The sequence below is a fragment of the Lithobates pipiens genome, unplaced genomic scaffold (genome assembly GCF_037356315.1).
Source record: "Lithobates pipiens isolate NorthernLeopardFrog02 unplaced genomic scaffold, aLitPip1_a1.2 Scaffold_8, whole genome shotgun sequence".
Lineage (NCBI taxonomy): Eukaryota > Metazoa > Chordata > Amphibia > Anura > Ranidae > Lithobates > Lithobates pipiens.
Window position 1 is genome coordinate 481277376 of NW_027507903.1, and position 22582 is coordinate 481299957.

The 22582-nt window shown below is 43.6% G+C and overlaps 1 protein-coding gene across 2 annotated transcripts in view; it reads left to right on the forward strand.

The window, feature by feature from the left end:
• Nucleotides 1-700: 700 nt before the first annotated feature.
• The window catches only part of BID (BH3 interacting domain death agonist), a 36740-nt gene continuing 14858 nt past the window's right edge, over nt 701-22582 (forward strand). The window contains exons 1-3 of one of the 2 annotated variants that reach the window (XM_077468851.1): nt 701-803; nt 20437-20614; nt 22346-22497. In XM_077468851.1, the coding sequence (XP_077324977.1) occupies nt 20452-20614; nt 22346-22497 (315 nt within the window). In that variant the 5' untranslated portion in view covers nt 701-803; nt 20437-20451. Of the gene's footprint in view, nt 804-8587; nt 8742-20436; nt 20615-22345; nt 22498-22582 lie in introns of those variants that run through there. The other variant, XM_077468852.1, reaches the window with a different exon arrangement.

The window sequence follows — 22582 nt, forward strand, 5'->3', positions numbered from 1 at the left end:
ACAAGTCTGAGCATGTCCTGTATTCACTGGAGGACTACAAGTCTCAGCATGTCCTGTAAACAGGGCATATAGTATAGGTCTGAGCATGCCCTGTATAATATACACTGGAAGACTACAAATCCCAGCAAGTGCTGTGTACACTATATATTATACACAGGAGGACTACAAGTCCGAGCAAAACCTGTATATAATTATACACCACCAGAGGACTAGAAATATCAGCATGTCCTGTATACACTGTATATTATACCCAGGAGGATCACAACTTCCAACATTGTATACTATAAACAGGGAGACTAATAGTCCCAGCATGTCCCCCATACACTGTATATTATACATGGGAGGACTGCAAGACCCAGCATGTTCTGTTTACACACATATATATATATATATATATATATATATATATAATATATGTCCTGAATACATTATATAATATACACAGGAGGACTACAGGTCCTAGAACATCATGTATACGCCGTATATTATACACAGGAGGATTACATGTCCCAGATTGCCCTATATACTCTGTGTATTATACAGCATGTCCTGTATATTATACACAAGTGGACTAGCAATGTACCACATAGTTGTTGACAGATCTAAAAGACATTGAGGTTGAAATCAGGTCAGCAAAATCTTTATAACACAGGGGGAGTCCCTCTGCAGGAACCTCAAAGAGGTGATCTAATGAGGGCCTGTCCCTTTAAGAGGCAGCACTATGGACTGTATCATGTGAGTGGCGGGGAGGAGGAGGAAGTACATTGAGAATCTGCTGGGTTGAGTGGGGTAATCTCTGTCAGGTAGGTGATCTTGGCGCTTCTGGGGTACCTTGACCAGGGGGACCCCTAGGGGGTGGAAGGGGTCACTTCCTGCAGGTAGGATCACCCAGGGCCATACATTCTGTTTGGTAGAAATAACAGTTCTGCCTGGAAATGACAATTCCTTCACAAAGGCTGAGCAGGGGGGAGAATTAACTGTTCCCCTGCCGGATCCCACCTTCCTGTATGAGGGGGCCCCATCTACAGAGGAGGGCAAAGGGTTAAGGACTCTTAAAGTGGCAGTACCGCTGTCATTTCCTGCTGTCTGTTGCCAGGCATGCTGCTGGTCACACCTGACAACCACCACTGTCATGAGGCCACATGTAACCCCAAGGTGGCAAGATCTGCAGAAGAACGTTGTGTATGTTGTCTGCAAACCCATTGTTCAGGATATTGAAAGGTGGTGAGATAATGTGAAATATTCTTAATATTGTGATATATATATATATATATATATATATATATATATATATATATTTTTTTTTTTTTTAATATATAACATATTAAATATATATATTTTTTCTTATACACTGTTATTATTAATAATATTATACATATACCTTTTTATACATATAGCTCTGGCATGTTCTGTAGCATTGTACAGAGAACACTGAGCTGGTCACATCGGTCTCTGCACCAGAAAAGCTTACACTCTAATGTCCCACATCAGTCACACACTATTATTATTTGTTTATATACTGTAGCTCTCATATGCTGCAGTGTTGTACAGAGAACACATCAGTTTCTGCACCAGAAGAGCTTACACTCCAATGTCCCACCACAGGCACACACTATTATTATAATACATTTATATAGCTCTTATATATTCTGCAGTGTTGTACAGAGAGCACTGAGCCCAGTCACATCAGTCTCTACACCAGAGGAGCTTACACTCTATTTCCTTTTGTACCACCACCCCTCCCTTTAGAATGTAAGCTCTACGAGCAGGGCCCTCCTGTATCTTTTGTACTGTACTGTAATTGTGTTGTCCCCCCTATACATTGTAAAGCGCTGTGTAAACTGTTGGCGCTATATAAATCAATAATAATAATTCCCCCCCCACCGTCACTTATTATTATTATTATTAAAGTGGTTGTAAACCCTAGAAAAAAAAACCCTGTAAGACAAAGGCCTACTAGCTGAATTACTTACCTGAGATCGAAGCCCCTGCAGCTGTCCTCGTACCCCGTTCTGGCGGCCGACATCGCTCTCGGAGTTGCTACCAGGTATCGCGGGCTCTGGCGCTGTGATTGGCCTGAGCCGCGATGACGCATGCATGCGGGAGCCACCCATAACAGCACACTCACTGATGCAAACAGCATGTACATGACGTTGCTTCAGTGCGCATGTTCTCATGAGGTCGGCACATGCAAATACAGGGGATATCTCCTAAACCGTGCAGGTTTAGGAGATATCCAGTGTAGCTACAGGCAAGTCTAATTATAGGCTTGCCTGTAGTATAAAGTGGTTGTAAAGGGTTTACAACCACTTTTATATCCTCCTTATACATTTATATTGCTCTGACATATACCGTAATGCTGTACAGAAAACACTGAGCCAGTCACATAAGTCTCTGCACCAGAGGAGCTTACACTCTAATAACTCACCAGTGTCTTTTACGTTATTATACATTTATATAGCTCTGACATATACACCAGTGCTGTACAGAGAACACTGAGCCAGTCACATCCTTCTCTGCACCAAAAGAGCTTACAATCTAATGCGCACACACACACACACACACACACACACACTCACATACTATTATTATATTGAATCTGCATTTTTATTAAGTTTTGAAATGGTACACAGAATAAACAAGAGTGTTAGAACATTTCCAGAGGATGAATAAATAAATAACACAGCAGTGATATATAAAAAAAAAAAAAAAAAAAAAAATATCACAGGGTTATGGTAACCTAAAGGACCCCAAGGTACAATGTACATGAGATCTGTATAAAAAGTGAGCTCTATACATTATTAATAATGTAATGTTAGAGAACATGATATATTTACCTTGAGTGTGTAGTGGTGTTGCAGGTAATAAAAACCATAGTAATATATTAATACATTGCAAAGCACCACAAATGAGAGAAACCCAAGACAAAAAATAAAGTTTAGCAGAAAGGAGAACAAGAAGAGAGGGAAGAGAAAAGAAAATGTAGAGAGAAAGGAGAAAAAAGGGAGGGTGGGGTAAAGGAAGCTTATACACGGTAGGTCCAAGGGGAAGCACAGCACTGTCATCTTTATCTGTTATAAAGAGTTAAAAATTGGAGGAAAACTGGAAATGTAGGCCACATACTATTATTATTCTCATTGTTTTACATTTATATAGCTCTGACATATACGGCAGTACTGTACAGAGAACACTGAGCCAGTCTCTTAAGTCTCTGCACCAGAGGAGCTTACATTCTAATGTCCCCCCCCCCCCCCACAGTCACATGCCGTCTCCATGCAGACGTGTATTGGATGTTTATGTAATGCAAGTGTCTCTCCACTGTAAGTCCAGCTGTTTTGTTGGCGAGCCTTTACTTGACTTCCCATGTTTGGAAAAGAAGTGGGCACAATTATTAATGCCATCTGGCTGCGCGGGGTCAGGGGTGAAGTGGCGGCAGGGTGATCTGTAATTAAGTGCTATTAGTGTGGAGTGTGACAGTGTTTTTGGCCACCGATCAGCTTCTGTAATCTGCAATGAATGCATGTTGAGTGCTAACCTCTCATTATAACAGAAACCATTTCCTGCTGCGCTGTTCTACAATATGACTGGCAACATTTTAAAGGGCCACTCCAGCCAAAAGTCATATTTTGGTTATAGGTGGAGGCCCTGGGCGACCTCATGTTTGTGGCTAACCTAAGATGTTTTCTCCCTGAGAGCGATGGGTGACCTAAACGCCTTGATACTTCAAAGCTGAAGAAAGACTTGGGACTGGCTTGGTTGGAAGGGTCAGTAGCCAGATCTAAGCGATACTGAGGTCTAGAGTGGGAATGCATTTGCAAAACTCAAATCTTTGTTTTGGGTGGAGATGACCCTCAGTCAGGTTGTGCAGTACAGCTGTGAATTGTTCTGTTCCTCCGCTGCTTTAAATTCTCCCCAGCTGCCATCCCGCCACGGCTGTCATGTTTTCCATCCCATCTACAGGGCGCCTCGTGTTGCTGCAGCTGCTACAGAACTAAAAGTCCCAGCATGCACTGCCAGCCATAAAAACAATGCTACAATTGCATGCTGTTAATGAAGCAAATTACCCCTCCTAGAAGTCTCCGATAGAAGCTGTCCTGGCTCCTGGGAAAAGCAGAAACCTATTAACTTCACTGCGAGTGATGTCCCTTCCCCAGAACGGCCCTAATTGTTTATCTGGAATGGAGGATTGCCTACGTTAATGGATGTTGCTAATGCCATCATGTGATGACGGGCCTCCTGGAATTAATACAAAATAGATTGCTTAGATTTAACCTCGTATTTCAAAATGTTGGGGAATTTGAAGGATATTGTATAGTGTATGGCAAGCTTAACCAGTTGAATGCTGGGCAATGTATGAAAGCGGCATACGGACAGCAGCTCTTTGTCTCAGCACCATTTAGTAGACCAGGGGTCTTTCAACTTTTCAAACAAAGGGCCAGTTTACTGCCCTTCAGACTTAAGGGGGCTGAATTATGGCCAGTGGGGGTAGAAAAAGTCCCATCAGTGAAAATAAACATGACCTCCAGGGTTGGTTGTCTGTAAGAGGAAAAGTAGTGCCCAATTATTGGTATTCATGGGAGGAATAGTACCCCATCATTAGTATTAGTGGAATAAATAGTGCCCTATTTTTGGTGTGAGTGGGAGGAATAGAGCTTCATATCATTGGGAGGAATAGTGCCCCAAGGGCCAGATAAAGGCTAGTAAAGGGCCACATCCGGCCCCTGGGCCGCAGTTTGGAGACCCTTGTGGTAGACCATAGTAGATCACAGTAAGTATAATGCTTAGGTCTTGTGTTTTACAGTGAAGCAGTAGATCGCTGCTATAGTGATCTATTCCTGGCTGTTTGCAGCCATCAATAGATAACTATATATACACAGTACTGTACAAATATTTTTAAGGCAGGTGTAAAGAAATGCTGTAAGCTAAGAATGCTTTAAAAAATAGGAGCGTTAAAGTGGAGGGCTACCCTGGAAAAACAAAACTACATTAAAATGTTGAAAAAAAATCTGAAAAAAGTTTTTTATTTTTTATTTTTTTTAAACTTACCAGAAATGACTGTTGCTAGGCAGATCGTCTGCCTCTTCTTCCAACTCCACTGTGATCTTCCGTCTTCTCTCCTCCTCGCGTTGTCTTCTGGGTAATGGGACGCTGTGTATTTTGGGAACTGTGTGTCCCAGAACACAGAGCGCTCCATTCACAAAGCGCTGAGTGACTCACTCATGCGCAGTAGGAAACTGGCAGTGAAGCCTGTTTCCCTTAGATAGAATGGCAGCGCTGGGACCCGAGGGACAGGTCGGCCTCGGACGGCCGACATTGCGTGCACCCTGGACAAGTAAGTATGCTTATATAAAGTCGTCAGCTACAGTGTTTGTAGCTGCTGACCTTTTAAAAAAATATTTTTTCAGCTGGCCCTCCCCTTTTTAATAGTTTTATTTTTATCAAGTAACAAAATTTTAAATTAAATGAACAGAAGAAAACTCTAAGTGCCGGTTCAAACGGGCGACTTCAAAGTTGTCCGACTCTGGAGCCGCCACACACAGCGCGACCTCAGCGCAGCTTGCAAACAACTTCTTTAATATAAGTCAATGCAAGGGGCTCCAAAGTTGCCCCAAAGTAGTGCAGGAACCATTTTATAAGTAGGAGCGACTTGAGTCACTCCTATTAGAACGGTTCCATTGTACTGAATGGAGCACGACTTGTCAGGCTAACAAGTCACCTGACAGGTTGCCCCTGTGTGAACCGAAACTAAATCAAATCAGTATTTGGTGTGACCACCCTTTTCCTTCAAAACAGCATCAATTCTTCTAGGTGCTTGCACGCAGTTTTTGAAGGCACTCAACAGGTAGGTTGTTCCAAACATCTTAAAGAACTTACCACAGATCCTCGTAGGCTACGTCATATCCTTCTGTCTCTTCATGTTATTCCAGACAGATCCGCTGATGTCGAGATCAACTCTCAACCCTTCTGTGGGGGGCTAAATCTTCACTTCCAAGACTCCTTAGTCTTCTTTATGCTGAAGAAAGTTCCTAATGACGTTGGCTTCGTGGTTGAGGTCGTTATCCTGCTGTAGCATACATTTGGGGCCAATCACCCACCTCTCCAGCTAGCCCTTCACAAACAAACTGCCTCCTGATACAGCTAAATATTTAACATTTTTACTCTTCAGTCCAGAGCACCTGCCGCCATTTTTCTGCAACCCAGTTCTGATGTTTTGGTGCATAGCTGGGTCACTTGGTCTTGTTTCCATGTCAGATGTATGACTTTTTGGCAGCAATTCTTCCATGAAGAGCACTTCTGGACAGACTTCTCCGAACATTAGATTGGTGTACCTGGGTCCCACTGGTTTCTGCCAATTCTGTACTGATGGACATCTTCCGATGTTGAAGGGAAGTAAGCATGATGTATCTTTCATCTGCTGCATTAAGTTTCCCTGGCCGACCACTGCGTTTAGGGTCCTTAGCATTGCCCCATCAATGGTGTCCACAATGCTGAACAATACAGGCAGATCCTTTTCCATCATGCCATACCACCAGGGAGGTATGTAATTGGCTCCATATGTATTCTGCAGCAGGACAATGGCCCCAAACATACCGCCAATATCATTTAACAACTATCTTCAGTGTAAAGAAGACCGTGGTCAGTGAAAATGTCCCAACATCAGTGGGGAAAAAACAATGCCCTGTTTGGTTAAATGGGAGTTATTTTGCCTCATCATTGGTGTCATTGGGCCCCATTGTTGGTGTCATTGAGAGAAATCATGCCCCATTGTTGGTGTCAGTGGGAGGAATTATGCCCCAATGTTAGTATCAGTGGATGAAATAGTGTCCCAGGGGCTGGGTAAAAGCAAATAAAGGGCCATAGTTTGGAGACCACTGCTGTAAAGCATTGCACCAGGGATCAGCAGAACGCTAATGCCATGCAGGTCTCCTGCAGATCTGTCGGTTTATCGTTCATGGGAAAACTACAAGCTGACAGCTGCAAAGGCTGCCGAACCTTGTAGTTTTCCATTCAGGACTGTGAATGAGTGATGCAGCCAGGTGGGCAGAGCCCCGTACAGCCATGTCTTTTGTGGCAGCAGACACGGGGAGAAGATCCCCAGTCTGCTGGCACGTGGGGGGGGGGGGGCTTGGTGTCAGAAACCATGAATCAATCAGACTGAGATAGAAGTACAGTTAAATCACACTTGAAGAATAATAATTAAAAAAAAATAAACTTAGTCAAAACATAGCCAGAATTCAGGAACTGGAATGGATAGTCAGACAAGCCAAAATGTCAGGGAGCCAGAGATGAGCGTAGTAGAACAGCAAGCAGGATCTGGAGCCAGAAGGAATATCAGCCAAGCAAGTCTTTAACAGGAACACAGGCAAGCGTCTTTAGAGATGTGACCAAGGCGAAGGCAGTGATCATCTGGACTGGACGGCTTAAAAACTTCAGCCCCAGAAGGATTTACCCCCTTCCTGACCAGAGCACTTTTTGCAATTTGGCACTGCGTCGCTTTAACTGACAATTGCGTGGTCGTGCAACGTGGCTCCCAAACAAAATTGGCTCCCGCTGCTGTCAGTCACATTCAGTGAGCCAATCAGGAGTGGAAGTCCCAGGAGAGACGAGGCTGTCGTGGAGATCTCTGGATCGATAGAGGGGGCTCAGGGTAATTATTAGGGGGGCTGGGGGACTGCTGCACACAGAAGTTTTTTTTTTTTACCATGAATGTTCGAAACCTCGTACCTTTACAACGACTTTAAATTGGAGTTCCACCCAAAAGTGGAACTTCCGCTCGTTTGTCTCCTCTCTGTCTTTGACAGGTTTCCTTTTCGCACTTCCAAGAGTCTGCGCTGTGGCCCGTGACATCACCATGGGGCTCCCTCCTCCTTTACCTGTCGCCGGGCCAGTAGGAGAGAGGAGCAGGGCCTCACGCATGCGCAGTAGGGTTCCTGGCGTGAAGCCGTAAGGCTATACTGCTGGGTTCCCTTACCCGCAATGGAAACATCAGCTGCGGTGCTGACATTGTGGGACTCCAGGACAGGTAAGTGTCCTATTATTAAAAGCCAGCAGCTGCAGTATGTGTAGTTGCTGGCTTTTATTTATTTATTTTTGGGCAGAACACCGCTTTAAGGTAATAGATTGTTTGGACCTGCTTGGTCCAAATGGACTATTTTTAAATGAAACAAAAAGCTGGAGATCACTAATGTAAGGGGTCCCGTCTACACCCCACCGCATCACATCACATCCACTGTACCGCAGCACTGAGACGGGAACATACACTATTTTTTATATAGGGAACTTGGGCACGTGCGTGTTGTCCTGTTGCGACATGTGCGTTAAATTAAAACTGTATAAACAGGCCCTTGCTGTTTCGGTTTCTTTTCTGTTAATTATAGTTGCTCTCCTCCTTGCTTTCCTGAATATCGCCTTAGATAAAATCATTTTTGAACTCGTTTCCTCTTTTTTTTTTTTTTTTTTTTCTGTCCACCCTTTAAAACCGTAATAGAAGTGTAAGCTTCTGAGCCCACCGCACCAGCTGGGCAGGAAGTATGTGTGGGGTTTCTGCTAGTGGAAGTGTTTTTAACGGTGGGGGAAGGAGGGGGGTGTTTACAGACCTCTAGAGACGTCTTCATGTAGTAACAAGCATTGGGGTATTTCCTCATTTCCACTGATGTCATCCTGAGAGTACGGAGTGTATATATAGACTGAAACTTGGACTGTGCGGAGTGTACATAGACTGACATACTGACTGCCTGCAGGTGAGCTGTGTATAGCGTGGCATCACTGTCATTAATACATTTTAGATTGTCTTCATATTTTTTATGGGTTTGATCTGTTCTAAAATGTTCATCTGGAAGTGGATATCCATGGTAGATGTGTTGTACAGTTTCAGTCTATTCACTGGGGAGACTGAGGAAATGCCTTCTCCTGCCTGCAGCAGACTAATGGCATCTCTGCATAGACCAATGATTCGAAACTAGGGTTCCTCCAGAGGTTGCTGGGGGTTCCTTCAGCATTGGGCCGTTTCTGCCTCTCAGATAAGTTCCCAGTGACACCATTGATCTTTTTAGCTATCTGTAAGGAGGTAATTCTTCCCAATGACCACAAGTGTAAGGACCATTCCTTTCTAATTTTTAGCGGGTGTTCCCAGAGACTGGAGAACTATTTCAAGGGTTCCTCTGTGTTGAAAAGGTTGAGAAAGGCTGGCTTAGACCGTCACTAACTGGACAGTTTTTACTAATAAAAGATGGAGCTTTTTTGGAAAATGATACTGTTACTGTATATTGTGACATGTCAGGAGTTTATTCATGATTGTGACAGGTTCACTTTGGGTGCATTTAAATCCCTCAAATGCGTTTTTAGAAAAGTAGTAGGAAAGTGAAGACGACCCGGAATGTAATCGACCCAATATCAGAAATTGCCCATTGATGCACTAAAAACACAATGGTTTTTTTTTTTACGAAAGGCAAATCCACTTTGCCCTACAAGTGCACTTGGAAGATCTGAAATGAGGGGAAGCTCTGCTGATTTTATCATCCAATTATGTGCAAGCTAAAATGCTGTTGTTTATTTTTTTTTGCATATCCCCCTTGGATTTACAATGACTTTACTTCCAAGTGCACCTTCAGTGCAAAGTGGAGTTTCCTTTAGTAAATAGCCCCGGATGTATGAAGATGCATGAATATGAATTGCCCTGGGCTGTATGTATCTGAGCTGCGAGTCCAATATTCTCCTGCAGCACTGAGCTTATTGCTGGTATGTGTTGTGTTGGATGGGCTGAGGACTGAGGACAGGTTTCTACGCGGATCTATTGCTTGCTGTCCAAATCTGGACGGACACCGTTCTCTAGAACTATATGAGATCACACAGAGATTGTCCAGCACATATAGAAAGGCCCAAAAAAAAAAAGTCCACTAAACAAATTGCTGAAGGTTTCATTTATAGAAAATAGGGAAGGTTCTGTGTATTGCCAGAAATATGTTGTGTAAAAGTTTCTGTTTTTTTGTACAAATCCACTAAACACAGATGTTGGATAATTACCAGCTGATTTCCCTTTTATTATGGGTGTAATGCGGCGGGACGATAGAACTGGGAGTTTCCAGCATTCCCCCTTCTTCCCCCATGGACAGAGCTTTGAAGATTTGTTCATAATTTTTGGGTACTTGTATAGCGTTGTCAATTTATGCAGTACTTTACATTTACACCGGCCACTGTATTGGGTACACCTCGTTAGTACCGGGTTGGCCCCCCGTTTTGCCCTCAGAACTGCCTTAAAGTGACACTAAAGGTTCATGGGGTTTTTATTTTATTTTATTTCTTTTTTTGAATAACAAACATATCCTACTTACCTTGACTCTGCAGCTTGTTTTACAGAGTGGCTCTGAACATCCTCTTCCGGGGTCCCTCGGCGGCTCTCTTGGCTCCTCCCCACATCAGATAGCCCCCCTGGGAGACGAGCTCTCCCGGGGAGTTACCTTGTGGGTGCGCTCCCAAGTCCAGTATTTGGCAGTGAACTAATTGTCATGGTCAAGAATCCAGTGGTGAGATGATTTGAGCTTTGTGACATCATGGTGCATTATTCTGCTGGAAGGAGCCATCAGAAGATGGGTACACTGTAGTCATAAAGGGATGGACATGGTCAGCAACAATACTCAGGAAGGCCATGGCGTTTAAACAATGATCAATTGGTACTAAGGGGCCCAAAGTGTGCCAAGAAAATATCCCGCACAACATTACACCACCACCAGCCTGAACCGTTGATACAAGGCAGGATGGATCCATGCTTTCATGTTGTTTACACCAATTTCTGACCCCACCATCGGAATGTCGCAGCTGAAATCGAGACTCATCAGACCAGGCAATATTTTTTCAATCTTCTATTGTCTAATTTTGGTGAGCCTGTGTGACTTGTAGCCTCGGATTCCTGTTTATAGCTGACAGGAGCGGCACCTGGTGTGGTTTTCTGCTGCTGCAGCCCATCTGCTTCAAGATTCGTTGTGTGGTGTGTTCAGAGATGGTATTCTGCGTATCTTGGTTGTAATGAGTGGTTATTAGCGTTACTGTTGTCTTTCTATCATCTCAAACCAGTCTGCCCATTCTCTTCTGACATCAACAAGGCATTTTTGTCCACACAACCACCGCTCACTGGATATTTTCTCTTTTTCGGACCATCCTCTTTAAACCCTAGAGATGGTTGTGTGTGAAAATCCCAGTAGATCAGCAGTTTTTAACCACTGGAAGATTTGGCTGCTTAATAACCAGGCCATTTTTTTGCAATTCGGCACTGCGTCACTTTAACTGACCAGTGCGTGGTTGTGTGACGCTGCCACCAAACAAACTTGATGTCCCTTTTTCCCCACAAATGGAGATTTCTTTTGGTGGTATTTGATCATCTCTGCGTTTTTATTTTTATTTTTTGCTCTATAAACAAAAAAAGAGTGGCAATTTTTAAAAAAAGAGCAATATTTTGTACGCTTTGCTATAATAAATATCCCCATATTATTTATTTATGTAGAAAAGCTAATTTTTTTTTTTTCTCCGTTCAGGCCGATTATGTATTCTTCTACAAATTTTTACCTAATAAAAATCGCAATAAGCGTATATTGATTGGCTTGCGCAAAAGTTATAGTGTCTACAAAGTAGGGGATAGATTAGATAGAATTTTTATTATTATTTTTTTTATTGGGACTGCGACATTATGGCGGACACATTTGACACTTTTGACACATTTTTAGGATCATTGGCATTTATACAGTGATCAGTGCTATAAGAATGCACTGATTAATGTAAAAATGTCACTGGCAGGGAAGGGGTTAACACTAGAGGCGATCAAGGGGTTAATTGTGTTCCCTCTCTGTGTTCTAACTGAAGGGGGGAGGGGACTGTGTAGGGTAGATGACAGATCGCTGTTTATACTCTGTATGAACAGACGATCAGTCACTTCTCCCCTCTGTGTATTTACATACACACAAATCCCGGTTCTTGGTGTGTCAACAGTGATTGCGGTAATCGCGATCGCCGGGCACTGGCATCGGCTCCAGGGGCAAGCAGCGGGCATGTGTCCCTAGTGGCCACAGGGCGAAGCGACTTTACATAACGTCGTTTCGCCCAGCCGCGCCAGTACAACTGCGGCGGCTGGTTGGCAAGTAGTTAAATACTCAAACCAGCCTGTCTGGCACCAACAACATTCAAAGTCACTTAAATCCCCTTTCTTCCCATTCTGATACTCGGTTTGAACTTCAGCAAGTCATCGCCACCATGTCTAGATCCCTAAACACATTGAATTGCTGCCATGCGATTGGCCGAGTAACAATTTGTTACAGAGCAATTGAACAGGTGTACCTAATAAAGTGGCCGGTGAGTGTATATTGTACATTCACATCAGTCCCTGCCCTCAAGGCGCTTACAATCTAAGGTCCCTAAAAGCCCATACGCACGATACGTAAAACTTTGTCTGAACGATCTGCCGATTTTTGGATCGTTAGTACAGTGCTTTCGACAGCCGATTCCAATTTTTTTTGCCTGACAAAAGCTGGATGTGCAGACTATAAAATTTTTGTCGTACGCAAACTCAATTTTTGTTTAATGAGTAAGGTTTTCATCCGGGAAAAAAATTGTAAGAGCAAGACTACACATGCTCAGAAAGGAAAAAACACATGCAAAACTATTCAATACATTACGCCACTTCTGTCTGTTGTACGAGAATTTTCATATGGTGAATAACCTCCTTTACTTTCGACATGAGACTAGCATGTATCAAAAACCGTCCGAAAATCTGATCGTGTGTACGAGGCTTAACTCACATTCATACACTTTTATTTTTTATTTTTTTGAAAGCCTGTGGTGTGCAAAACTCACATTCATACACATACTAGAGCCAATTTAGACTAACCAACTGTAACCTGGTATCAGACTTTTTGCAATCCCTGTACAGCAGAGCTGGAGCTTGAGAGGAAGAAACAGCACAAGAAACTGCTCAGTTTGTAAAGACAAGAATCATGTTGATAGGAGGTGAGAGCAGAGAGATGAGTTCATTGCTGTGCTCCCTTCTCCTTTCACTGTCCAATCACAGGCTGGGGCCTGATCCAGAAAGACCGCTGGTCAAAGGCAGTGGGTTGAATATTTCTAATGATCAGTCTCTTGAGGACATCTAGTGGCAGAAAAAAAAATACTTCTGCTGCAGAAATCTCTGGATTGAAGGTGAATATTGCAGCAAAACCTGTTTTTTGTTATGTTATCTTTACTGGGCTATTCATTGTGTGTGTGTGTGTGTGTGTGTGTGTGTGTGTGTGTGTGTGTGTGTGTGTGTGTGTGTGTTTTTTGTTGGCTTGAGCTCTGCTTTAATTTTCTGAGACAAGAAGCATTTCTTGGATGACCTGTAAAGATAATTGTGATGCTTTCACCCAGAATTCCTGCTGACAGGGAGAAGTTTTGTGATCTCCAGCCAGGCAGTTGTGGCCCTGGGTGGGGAGACCTGGGACATGGCCGGTGAATTTTCATCTGCTCCGTATCTTGAAACCAACACTTTCAAACCTGTTTTTTGTTCACTTTTTTGACACCAGAACAGCCAGAGATCAGTATATGGATCCAGTTGTACCGCTGATGCTTCTTGCATATCGGAAATTCGATTTTCTAATTTCTCTTTTTTTTTTTTTTTCTGTGTCACCCAGGTCCATTTTTATTATTCCAGATCCTCCTATATTTGTAAGTTTCTTTTGCTTTTTCTCACTGTTCCTTATTCCATACTTCAACTTTCCATGTCATTCTGTTGCCAGGAGAGATGGGCAAGAGGGCGAGCAAATCCAAATAAACTGAATGGGAATGAATCCCACAGTGACCACAATGAATGAGGTTTACCCCGACCATTAAAATGTGTGATCCAGAATAACAGCAATGAGTGCTGTGCAAAGGTCATACAGGGATGATATATGCAAAACATCTCCATGACTTGCTAAAATAAGGGCAGCCATGTTCATTGTTTGTTTGGATCATTTCAGGAAATATGACTCAGTCCCCTACCAGATCTATATTTATCTTCTGTCTGCTGAATGTGCAAAGAGACATTATAAAGATTCTTCCACTAAAAAAACAGGCTGTAATACGCAGATGACATCGCAGTGTGTCACTGCTGAAATATTCTATACAGCTGGGGGACTCTGCTCCTTCCTCCATCTAACCATCATCCTCTTTTTTTGAAATTCTCTGTTCTTTCCTCCATCTAACCCTCCTCTCTTGAAATTCTCTGCTCCTTCCACAATCTAATGGCATATATTGGGCAGCAAGTGAACTTGTTGCCCCTGAAGTGAATTGTTGAAATCAGTAAAAATGTGCATCTATCGATCAACTTGTGTACAACCAGCCAGTTGAAAATGCTCTGGCAGCACTGATCAGTGTATTCTGATGGCAGGGAAGGCTCTGCTGTCAGAATACAATAGCTCAGGGGAAGTAAAAAAAAAAAAAAAAAAAATTTTAATAAAAAAAATGAATGTGGTTGCATAAGTGTGCACATCCTGTTATAACTGGGGATGTAGCTGTGTTCAGAATGAAGCAATCACATTCAAACTCATGTTAAATAGGAGTCAGTGCACATCTGCCATCTTTAACGGGCCTCTGATTAAACCAAAATAAAGTTCAGCTGTTCTAATGGGTCTTTCCTGACATTTGCCTAGTCGCATCCTACAGTAATAGTCCGAAGAGAGCTTCCGAAGCATCAGTGGGATCTCATAGTTAAGACATCAGTCAGGAGAAAGGTACAAAAGAATTTCCAAGGCATTAGCTATACCATGGAACACAGTGAAGACAGTCCTAATCAAGTGGAGAAAATATGGCACAACCGTGACATTACTAGGACCTTGCCTCTCAACTTTTTGGAAGATTCGGGCAGTACGTCTGGCCCTAGAATCTGGGTCGGTCAGACTACGGGACTGTCCTGTCCGGATTCAGTCTGACAAAGCCACGCCGGTGGCTTACATCAATCACCAGGGGGGCACAAGAGGTCGTGCAGCCCGAAAAGAGGTGAATAATGTTCTAGCTTGGGCAGAACACAACATTCCTTGCCTATCGGCAATTTTTCATTTCAGGAATAGAGAATTGGCAGGCGGACTATTGAGTCACCAACAATTATTTCCGGGAGAATGATCTCTTCACCCTGACCTCTTCCTAGTGATATGTCAGAAATGGGGTATTCTGGACATGGACCTATTCGCGTCCAGATTCAACAACAGTCGACAACTTTGTGTCGGGAACAAGGGATCCCTTAGCAGGCGGAACAGACGCATTACTCTTCCCATTGGATCAGTTTTCACTGATCTCTTAATTCTTCTCTGCAGGATTAAGCAGGAACGAAAGGAGGTGATTCTGGTGGCCCGAGTAGGTCTTGATTTACCGAGAACCTAAAGATGGCAGTAGGAGTCCTTCAGACTCTGCCATTATAGCCAGACCTTTTCGCACAAGGCCCAGTATGTCATCCTACCTTACGGACAAAAAATTTAACAGGTTTGACTGTTGAATCCCACTTTATAAAAGATCATGGGTGATCTCCTACTTTGATAAATGCCAGGAATCCGGCTTCCAGAATCATTTTACTATAGAGTCTGGAAGGCATATGTTTCTTGGTGTGGATCCAGGGGTTGGCACCCCAGGAAGTATGTCATAAGCAGGATCCCTGATTTCCTGCATATGGGATCTGAAATGAAGCTGGCCTTGTCAGTGTTTTTTTTTTTTCTCCAATGGCCTCTTGCTTCCCACTCTTGGTGCATAGCTTATTCAGGAGGTAACACGGATTAATCCCCCTATCAAGGCACCTCTAAATTCTTGGGATTTAAAATTGGTCTTGTCGGTTTTGCTAAATCAAACGTATGAGCCTTTACGAGAAATTCCAGTGGTTCTTTTTGACAAAGATGATAATCTTTCTGCTTGCCATTTCTTCTGCTAGAAGAATATAGGAACTAGCTGCTTTGTCTTGTAAAGAGCCATATTTGATCATGCATAAGGATGAGGTGGTTTTATGTCCTCATCCTGAATTCCTACCGAAAGTGTTAACAGGTTTTTTTCATTTAAACCAATATATTATTCTTCCCTCTTTTTCCCAAAGCCTCAATCTAGGGAAGAGAAGGCACTACATTCCCTTGATGTAGTAAGAGCGATCAGAGTCTATTTTAACCACTTGCCGACCGCCGCACGACGATATACGCCGGCAGAATGGCACGGGCAGGCATATGGGCGTATATATAAGTCCCTGCCTGCCCGCGGGTGGGGGGCCCGATCGGGGCCCCCCCCCCGGTGCCTGCGGCGGTCGGCATTTCTTCGAGAGCGATCCGGGATGAGGGGGCGGCCATTCATTCATGGCCACCCCCTCGCGATCGCTCCCGACGAATAGAAATCCCCCGTGACATCACTTCCTCTCCTGTAATGTAAACACAGGAGAGGAAGTGATGTATTCTCTCCTCCGTGTCGGTATTTTTCGTTCCGACACGGAGGAGAGCGGATCGGTGAGTTGCACCAACACTCTACACACACAGTAGAACATGCCAGGCACACTCACACCCCCCCTTTACCCCCCGATCACCCCCCCAATTACCCCTGCCCCCCAGTCACAGTGACACCAATGTCATTTTTTTTTTTTTTTTTGCATTGGTGTCATTTGTGACTGTAATAACTGTTAGGGCAGTTAGAGTTAGCCCCCTTTAGTTCTAATGTACCCCCCTAACCCCCCCAATAAAGGTTTAACCCCGTGATCACCCCCCGTCGCCAGTGTCACTAAGGCTGGGTTCACATTGCAGCGGTTTATGAGAACGAATGTGATTCACACCGCACTGCAGTGCAAATCACATCCGATCTCTGTGCGATTCGAGTTCAGCCATTCGCCGCACCCGCCACACCCGCCGCACCCGCCGCAAATTCGCACGGGACCCTTTTTTTGGCCCGCAGCAGAATCGGATCGCATGGGTGTTCACACCATGCGATCCGAGTTTGCAGATCGCACTGCGATATGCGAACTGATCTGGGGGTGTCAGTAACATTTCACTGACACTCCCAGCAGTTCGCATAGGGCAGTGTGAACTGCCGCCGGGAGGCATGCGATGCGGGAACCCGCCGCGGATTCGCGGCGTTTCCGCATCGCTCCAGTGTGAACCCAGCCTAATAAGCGATCATTTTTCTGATCGCCGTATTAGTGTCACAGGTGACGCTAGTTAGGCAGGTAGGTATTTAGGTTCGCCGCAGCTTTTTATAGCGCCAGGGACCCCCATATACTACCGCATAAAGCCCCCTGATTGCCCCCTAGTTAACCCTTTCACCTGTGATCACCATATAACTGTTACAGGTGACGCTGGTTGGTTAGTTATTTTTTTATAGTTTCAGGGCACCCGCCATTTATTACCTAATAAAGGTTTAACCCCCTGATCACCCGGCGGGTGTCATTTGTGACTAATAACTGTTAGGGCAGTTAGGGTTAGCCCCCTTTAGTTCTAAGGTACCCCCCTAACCCCCCCAATAAAGGTTTAACCCCGTGATCACCCCCCGTCGCCAGTGTCACTAAGGCTGGGTTCACATTGCAGCGGTTTATGAGAACGGATGTGATTCGCACCGCACTGCAGTGCAAATCACATCCGATCTCTGTGCGATTCGAGTTCAGCCATTCGCCGCACCCGCCACACCCGCCGCAAATTCGCACGGGACCCTTTTTTTGGCCCGCAGCAGAATCGGATCGCATGGGTGTTCACACCATGCGATCCGAGTTTGCAGATCGCACTGCGATATGCGAACTGATCTGGGGGTGTCAGTAACATTTCACTGACACTCCCAGCAGTTCGCATAGGGCAGTGTGAACTGCCGCCGGGAGGCATGCGATGCGGGAACCCGCCGCGCATTCGTGGCGTTCCCGCATCGCTCCAGTGTGAACCCAGCCTAATAAGCGATCGTTTTTCTGATCGCTGTATTAGTGTCACAGGTGACGCTAGTTAGGCAGGTAGGTATTTAGGTTCGCCGCAGCTTTTTATAGCGCCAGGGACCCCCATATACTACCGCATAAAGCCCCCTGATTGCCCCCTAGTTAACCCTTTCACCAGTGATCACCATATAACTGTTACAGGTGACGCTGGTTGGTTAGTTATTTTTTTATAGTTTCAGGGCACCCGCCATTTATTACCTAGTCTCACTAGTGTACCCCTAAATTTAGGGGTGTCTACTTTCCAAAATGGGGTCATTTGGGGGGGGTTTGTGCCATCTTGGCATTTTATGGCCTTCAAAACTGTAACGCCCTTAGAAAGCCTGAAGGCGGTGCTTGGTTTTCGGGGCCCCGTACGCGGCTAGGCTCCCAAAAAGTCCCACATATGTGGTATCCCCGTACTCAGGAGAAGCAGCAGAATTTATTTTGGGGTGTCATTTCACATATGCCCATGGCATGCGTGAGCAATATATCATTTAGTGACAACTTTGTGAAAAAAAAAAAAAAAAAAAAAAAGTTTGTAATTTTCCCGCAACTTGTGGCAAAATATAAAATATTCCATGGACTCAACATGCCTCTCAGCAAATAGCTTGGGGTGTCTACTTTCTAAAATGGGGTCATTTGTGGGGGTTTTGTGCCATCTTGGCATTTTATGGCCTTCAAAACTGTAATAGGTAGTGAGAAGTGAACTCAAAAATTTACGCCCTTAGAAAGCCTGAAGGCGGTGCTTGGTTTTCGGGGCCCCGTACGCGGCTAGGCTCCCAAAAAGTCCCACATATGTGGTATCCCCGTACTCAGGAGAAGCAGCAGAATTTATTTTGGGGTGTCATTTCACATACGCCCATGGCATGCGTGAGCAATATATCATTTAGTGACAACTTTGTGTAAAAAAAAAAAAAAAACATTTTTTTTTTTGTCATTATTCAATCGCTTGAGGCAAAAAAATAAAATATTCAATGGGCTCAACATGCCTCTTATCAATTTCCTTAGGGGGTCTACTTTCCAAAATGGGGTCATTTGGGGGGGTTTTGTACTGCCCTGCCATTTTAGCACCTCAAGAAATGATAGGCAGTCGTAAACTAAAAGCTGCGTAAATTCCAGAAAACGTACCTTAGTTTGTAGATGACAACTTTTGCGCAAACCAATAAATATACAATTATTGACTTTTTTTTTACCAAAGACATGTGGCTGAATACATTTTGGCCTAAATGTATGACTAAAATTGAGTTTATTGGATTTTTCTAATAACAAAAAGTAGAAAATATCATTTTTTTTCAAAATTTGCGGTCTTTTTACGTTTATATCGCAAAAAATAAAAATCGCAGAGGCAATCAAATACCATCAAAAGAAAGCTCTATTTGTGGGAAGAAAAGGACGCAAATTTTGTTTGGGTACAACATTGCATGACCGCGCAATTACCAGTTAAAGCAGCGCAGTGCCAAAGTGTAAAAAGACCTCTGGTCATTTACCAGCAAAATGGTCCGGTCTGAAAGTGGTTAAGGTGACTGCTCGGGTTCGCAAAACAGATGTTTTGTTTGTACTGCCAGAAGGTCCAACGATGTGTACAGGCAGCGTCAAAATCCACTATTTTCCTAAAGGATTTGTCAAGTGATTGTTCAAGCTTCAGCTTAAAGAAGAAAATTCTTCCTTCTTATGTTAGAGCACACTCATCCAGGGCAATTATTGCCTATTGGGTGGTGCATCATCGGGCCTCTATGGCTCAGATCTGTAAGGCCGCAACTTGGTCTTCGGTTCATACAGATTTTATCAAATCGATATTAAAGGTCATGAGGATATTGCCTTTGCCCTCTAAAAGTATATACTGCAGGCTGCAGTATGAGTCCTCTGGCCTTCTGTTTTTTTTGTTGTGTCTCGCTCCCTTCAGTTGCCATTGCTATGGGACATCCCACATAGTAACTACTATGGCTCTGTGTCCCCTGATGTAAGAAAAGAAAACAGGATTTTTAAAACGGCTTACCTGTAAAATCCTTTTCTTTGATGTACATCAGGGGATACAGAGGTCCCTCCCTTCTTGGTATACACTTGTATTGCTTGGCTACAAAACTGAGGACTCCCAGTAGTGGGAGGGGTTATATAGGGAGTACGTTTCTTGCCTTAGGGCGTGCCAGTGTCCATCATCTATCAGTGGCCCTATAACCCACATAGTAACTACTATGGCTCTGTGTCCCCTGATGTACATCAGAGAAAAGCATTTTACAAGTCGTTTTAAAAATCCTGTTTTTGCTTTTTACCATCTTCCATTATCGTATCTGTTTCCTGCTGTGACCCGTTTTGGAGAGCTCTTCAAGACACAAAGTCAGATTATTTTTACTACTTGTTTTTTTTTTTGATGTCACAAAATCTGAGCATTTGTTTGCTTTTGAGGAAAAGTGTAATGTTTTGCAGATTGCAGGAATAGTGCAGAATATAATGATAGTGCAGTCTATACAATACTGTATCCTTGGGTTTGGAGTATCAGCTCTGTACTTTGTTCTGTCCCTCCACAGCTCCCCATAATCAGGATGACGGTGGAGCGGATTCTCCTCGCCTTCCTAGAGCATCAGAAGGATCAAAACAATGACTACAAGGAAGCGGTGAAGTCCCTGGCGCAAACTGTCGACCATGATGGGTGCTTGGAGACAGATGGTGTTTCGGCTTTCAAAGACTTTGTAAGGCCGGACAGCGGTAAGTCACATGGAAGGCAGATGAGTCTTTATTTTAGCATCGGGTTGACTGCCCAATTTTTTTCTTAGTGAAATAGGTCAGTCCCGTTAGAGGTGGAGCTGTTGGGTAGCACTTTATATGTCTTGAAGACTTCACACAGCCACCATCCATCATTTCCCATGTGATTCGTGAAGATCTAGCAGGAAGAGTGTGTGAAAACAGAGCCTGTGATTCAATCTTATGGAACTTTGAGACTCCACTTTGTTCTTTTGGTTCTTCACTTTTCACTGAAGCTTTTTTTTTTTCATATCGGATTTGTCCACTCAAATCTAAAAACAAAAATGAGAATTGTGACTGAATTCACAGGTTATTTTAAATTCTGTTAATAAGGCCTCTTTTACACGGGCGTCTGATTACTTGCAGCATAAATTTCAGCGTATCCCCCACCGGAAAGATATGAATGGCTGTGTGCCAATGTAATGGGGTATATGTGGGTGCTCACATTGAAAAGAGTATAGCGTATGCTGGTATGCAATACTCATTGTTATCCAAGTACAGGTGCACACAGCCATTCATGTCTATGGGCAGCTTAATTTACACCCGTGTGCAAGATTACTTATCATTATTTGCTTGAAATTTTATTTTTATTTTTTCTGGATTACTGCAGTTCTGTCAGTGTGCCCTCCACAGGTTATCTGTGTATGAAATAATACTATTAGTGTTTCTGCTTCAAGTGTATTCAGTGCCAGGACAAGGTCATCTAGAGCCCAGGGAAAACATACCAGACTGCGCCCTCTCAAGATGTATAAGCATTTTGTGTCGGTGAAAATTGGCCCTTTAAAAAATAAAAATAAAAAAATCACCCCTAGCACAAATGCTTTACCCCCCTCAAATTTTTCCTCCAAGTACAAATCCACCCCCCCCCCCCCCCCACAATCTTAACTCCTAGCACAAATCCCCCCGCCACCTCACATGATAGCACAGTGCTCCTGCCCACCCCTTGTCTCAGCCCTGAGTGTCTTTATTTATACCCAAAAACATTTTTGTTTGTTACACATTAGGTTAGGAATAATTGGCACCCCTGCCAGTTTTTTAATAATGTTGTCTGTGTCTCCATGAGGTATAATTCCCTTAATTTCCCATCTAAGAGACACAGGAAGTGGGAAGAAATCGCCCTTTAGACAGCTGTCACCGGAACAGGTGTCCATATTTGAAGATTTCCCCTCCGTTCCATTTCTAATGATACCTATTGGGAGGGTGATCAGATGGCAACGTTTGTGTCTCCCAATAGTGCTCAGAAAAAGTTAGCACTTCTATTTTAAGATACCTGAATTAAAGGAACAATGGGCTGACATGGCTGAATTTTCTTAAACTGCTAGTTGCTTGGGTGTTAAACCAATTCTCTTTAGGGACCACTGACTGAGAATATAAACAAATCCTGTATGGACTGTTCACTCAGCCTTGCTCTTTCTGCCTGCTTGGTATGACTTGATGATTTCTCCTTTTTATTTTTTTGGAGGAGGAGGTCAGTAGTATCTCCATATTTCTTCCAGTTCAGATTTCCTATGAGTGCTGTCTGTCATTGCAATAATATTTTTGGCAGTTCCATTATGATGCCTCAGATAAATTTCCTTGTCTCCCGTACAAATAAAATTATGAGGTAATGTTTTTCAGGTCAGCCATTTTACTGTCCTTCCTCCTCTCTCTTTTTTTTATTTTTATTTTTTATTTTTTTTCTCTTTTTTGTTTTAGGATCTCATCCAGGTGTGGATGAGGAACTCTGCCGAAGGATTGGTGCTCAGCTGGCAGAACTGGGAGACCTTTTTGAGAAAGAAAACCTGATCAAGCAGGAGTTGGTGGAGAGTCTCGTTAATCAGATCCTGGACGACTCTCTGACAGAAGATGTACGTATTGACCATGATACTGCTTGCGTCCCAGAATTCCTTGTTTCTTCCCATGCAGAAGGCCATACCCTTGACAGCCACAGTC